This window comes from Panulirus ornatus, chromosome 18 (genome assembly GCF_036320965.1).
Source record: "Panulirus ornatus isolate Po-2019 chromosome 18, ASM3632096v1, whole genome shotgun sequence".
Taxonomy (NCBI): domain Eukaryota; kingdom Metazoa; phylum Arthropoda; class Malacostraca; order Decapoda; family Palinuridae; genus Panulirus; species Panulirus ornatus.
The window spans coordinates 52,507,917-52,512,915 of NC_092241.1; the positions used below are offsets into that span (position 1 = coordinate 52,507,917).

The window sequence follows — 4,999 nt, forward strand, 5'->3', positions numbered from 1 at the left end:
AAAAATAAATAAAAATATATATATATATATATATATATATATATATATATATATATATATATATATATATATATATATATATATGTGTGTGTGTGTGTGTGTGTGTGTGTGTGTGTGTGTATCACTTAAGTAGGCAAAGTTATTTTGTAGTTATACGTTGGAATTCGCCAAGGGCGTGGAGTGAATGTCCTCCAAGTTGTCTATAAGGCGAGACTAGTAAAGTCTCTTTTTTTTTTTATGGTTGCGCCACTAGGCTGCCACAAGTTGTCCTCCTCCTGCTCCTGCCGTCCTTGGCTGGCCTAAAGTACAAATGTTAATGGGCAGTTGACGCGCGTCGTCACCAACTGCAGCGCTCTGGAGAGAGAGAGAGAGAGAGAGAGAGAGAGAGAGAGAGAGAGAGAGAGAGAGAGAGAGAGAGAGAGAGAGAGAGAGAGAGAGAGAGAGAGAGAGAGAGACCCTGCGGCCCAGGCCTAAAGTGGTGAGGACTAAGGACACACTGACGGGCTGGGGGGCGTGATGACTAAGGTACTGACGACCATAGGGAAGGAAGGCCGAACAACCGAGTCGAAAAAGGGGGAGTACAGAGGGCGAGTTCGTAGAGGGCACAGGCTAGCCTGGGGCAACAGGGAGGGCTTTGGTTTAGGTAGTAAGGAGGGGCTGGGGCCATCAGGGTGATCCGGGCTGCTAGGGCAGGGCTGGGACAACAGGGCAGGGCTAGGATAGGATATCAGGAAGGGCTGGGGGTACTTAAGACGGGTGGGGCGTCAGGGTGACCAGGGTAGCTACGGCAAGGGACCAGGAGGAATGTTGCACAAGACCGGATATAAGACTGCTTGCCTAGGCAAACACGGAAGCAAGCAAATGACAATAAAATTTCCTCTGGGAATGGAAACACACACACACACACACACACACACACACACACACACACACACATAGAGAGAGAGACACACACACACGTCTGCATTTGATGACAGGAGCTGGAGGCTATGAACAAAAATATAGCACAATAAATGTAGGTCATATTGAGAGAAGGTATGTAGAAAGAGAAGGTAAAAGATGTATAGGAAGTGCAGCTGGACGGGACTAAATAAGATAATGCTCAGCAAGACTTAAGAACAAAAACCCGTCAGATCGCATGGCAGTGAAGCAGTGATCAGCCACCACTTGAGATGAAAACCGTCCCACTTACAGTAACGAGCAGGTCGACTGCCACAAGGTCAGTATCTCATTGAAAAAAATAAAAGAAAACCAGTTTTCTCCTACAGTAGAAAAAAAATGTTCTTTCATGGTAAACTTAAGTAAATCTTATTTAATCGTAAGACCTTTAAGACAACGTTAAGGGACGGAGTTTGAATGCAAGGATACCGTTGGTTGAACCAGCATCAGGCTATACCGTATATCATATATAAGAAAAGGTTATATAAATATCCTTTTTTTTCCCCACATATGCTAATGAATATGTTCACACACAAAAACATTTACGTACATACACAGATATAGAAAAACTCGTTTACGAAAGTACAGACACTCAGAAAACACACATAAAACAGGTTTACACACAAGAACTATACACCACATCAAAATACCTGTACAATCCATCATCAAAACGGGACATATATAGAGTTAGTGGAATTGTGATTGGCGACACCAAAGGCCCAAATATATATATATATATATATATATATATATATATATATATATATATATATATATATATATATATATATATATATATATAAACTACCTTAATCATAAAAGAATGATCAATAAATAGCGTTTCGTCTCAACTGACTTGACATTCTTGCCCTGCATTCATTATGCTTTTTTCCTTTCTTTTATATCTATATTTTTCAGTTGGGGATTTAAAACAATCTGAAGCCCCTTACGTCACAGAGTTTCTTGCGCGGTTTTGTAACTCGACCTATCAGTTTCTGGACCTCATCCGGGTTATTTTTATAAAGACGACCTCCGGTGACCTCCCAACGACTCACGGGAAACAATGAACCGTTGTCTATTAGCACAAAGAAGAAAGAATTGTCTTCGTTGTCTTTAAATGACCTATTTTGCCGTGAGTAAGGCTTCAGTGCCCAACTTGACACTGTGAGTGAAACCTTCTGTTTCGAATCACTGGTACGATTGGGGCACGAGTGAACCAACCCTTCCGTCTCGAAATGCAGGTACGGTTCGGTACATAGAACGAACCTTCTCCAGTCTCAAAATATCACAAGGCTTATGAACAGATGAACAACGAGTGAATGACCGACTCGTCAGTCTCGAAACTAGGCTGACACATGACCTCAAGCAATCTCCGTTTTGTCGACCTTCCAAACTCAGAAACACTGCCACAGTTGACCTGAAAACCCTGGTCGTGAACTAGTGAAGGTCCGTATCCTCCGACCCCGAACCTGGTCCCCCCCACAAGAATCTGACCCTGAAGGAGACGGAAGGGAGGAAGGAGGCACGGCTGCATGAATAGGGTGTGGCATGGTCTTGCCCCGAGAGTCACCATGGCCACCACAACTGAGAACAATAAAGGAAGTGTGTCAGTCCTTCCTTGAGGCCGGGTCGCAAGGCGTGAACCTCACACAGGGATACATCCAGTGTTTTCCCGGGATCTGGTTGAGCGTAGTCGGTATAAATAAGCAAGTTACCGCCCTAAATTTTTTTTCTTGCTCTCTTTCTTCCTCGTGTTACATTTTCTTTGTTATTTTACGCACTGGTAGTGACTAGTTTCCGAGAGATACCGTGTGAGAGTTTGGATTCGTCTTGTCAGCGATTTTTGAGTTCCAATTTCCTTCACGTCTTAAACAGAGCAAAACACGAGAAGTATAATTACGTAACAATATATATATATATATATATATATATATATATATATATATATATATATATATATATATATATATATATATATATATATCACAAACGTACAACTGCAGAGAATGATCCTTCTTCGAGAGGTAACTCATTTCACTGAGTATTATGTAATTCTAAATTCCGTTATCTCTGTCTAGAGAGGTTAGTTAGACAGGAAGACCTGCGGTAGATCTACTTTGCGTTCAACATGCTTGTGGTTCTGTGAGGCTGGGGAGGTGATCGCCGTGACTGGCAGCCAACTTAGAAAGCTGGTATTAAAACATTTAATGTCCAAAGGTGTCGGGAATTGACTAGACGCGCTAATCCACGCTAGTCTCTTCCTCGGTATATACGTTCATTTTCTTTTGTCCTCGGTTTACGTCGGTTTTCCTTGGTATACGTCCATTCCCTTCCTTGGTCTACGTCCATTCCCTTCTTCGGTCTACGTCCATCCCCTTCCTTGGTCTACGTCCATTCCCTTCTTCGGTCTACGTCCATTCCCTTCCTTGGTCTACGTCCATTCCCTTCTTCGGTCTACGTCCATTCCCTTCCTTGGTCTACGTCCATTCCCTTCTTCGGTCTACGTCCATTCCCTTCCTCGGTCTACGTCCATTCCCTTCCTCGGTCTACGTCGACTGCCTTCCCTCCGGTATACGTCGATTGCCTTCCTCGGTCTACGTCCATTCCCTTCCTCGGTCTACGTCGATTCCCTTCCTCGGTACACGTCCATTCCCTTCCTCGGTACACGTCGATCTTTCTCTTCGGTTTACGATGATATTTTCCCCTTTACGTTATGTCCCCCCAACCACTAGGAAAGCGAGTGGCCTCCGGAATGAACCGAACACATTATCACCCCCACTTGAGGCAAGACGCGTCCCTCCACGTCATTTACGACAGGTATATACCACCAGCACACAACAGGAGCAGCTGACGCGCACGGACGGGTCTAAGAGGGCGCAGGGAGGGAGCGAAGAACATGCGATGTTGGTGACGACGAGGGAACGTTAAGGCGTACGGCGCAAACTAAAGAGATCCCGGGACTGGTGGCCATACGTGGACGTGTGGGGCCAACATACACGCGTCCCACTCGCTGATCTATTCTCTCTTGTACAGCGACCTAGACTTGCTAAATCGTGTCATTGACGAAAGAAAACAGAGAAAAATATCTTTACGAATCCACTTCGGGCGTCCGTGGACGGCTATAAAGTACTGCGACATCCGCCGGCGTGTCACGTGACGTGTGTGATCTATAACGTAAAGTATTGCGACGACGGTTACGACGTATCGCGGCGCGTGTCGGATGTAAGAGCGTGATGGTCGGCTGTGTATGTAACACGATCATGACGCAGCCAAAGACCAGTCGTCAGTAATTTCATTATATATATATATATATATATATATATATATATATATATATATATATATATATATATATATATATATATATACGTATATATATATATATATATATACGTATATATATATATATATATATATATATATATATATATATATATATATATATATATATATATATATATATATATATATATATATATATATGTTTTGCATAGTAACACCAAATAGAGAGAAAATGTTATCAAAGATATGTATGTTATGCATAAATATTCTCTTGTTGTTTTTCTCCACAATTATCTGCTGCAAGATCTGAAGGGATACACTGGTTCACTCGTTCACTGGACACAAGTCGGGGCTTACCAGGAGTGTTAATCTCATGCTGTCTACGTCGCGTCACGATCACAACACGACTGCCACGCCCGCGGCTCCGGCCCTCCTTATGTACCCTCGGTGACCCGTGACGTCACAAGGGCACGTGTGCGAAAGTCTGAGACGCTCTACGCTCGCCTGTCCGTGCGTCCGTGTCTCTGGCGGAGAGGGCGGTGCCGAGCACTGCGGGGCGGGGACTGGACACGCCCTCTCCAAAGTACCCCATCCTCTCCGTAGATCCACGTCGATATTTCAGTATTCTAACATTTTTGGGATTCTACTTCATTCTTTATCTATTTCCAGCCCAGTCACGTCAAAATTTTAAAGAGAGAAATCAGAATAAAAAAAAAAATTGGCGATGCTTCGAACCGCATGAACGAAACTGAAAGTGAGACAGTATCGGTAGAGGTGA

General features: G+C 43.5%; 1 protein-coding gene across 1 annotated transcript in view; it reads right to left on the minus strand.

The window, feature by feature from the left end:
• LOC139755095 (uncharacterized) overlaps nt 1-4,722 on the minus strand; it is a 21,598-nt gene extending 16,876 nt beyond the window's left edge. Inside the window, exon 1 of the mRNA XM_071673215.1 lies at nt 4,579-4,722. Coding sequence (XP_071529316.1) covers nt 4,579-4,596 — 18 coding nt within the window. The 5' untranslated portion in view covers nt 4,597-4,722. The remainder of the gene's footprint in view (nt 1-4,578) is intronic.
• Nucleotides 4,723-4,999: the final 277 nt, after the last annotated feature.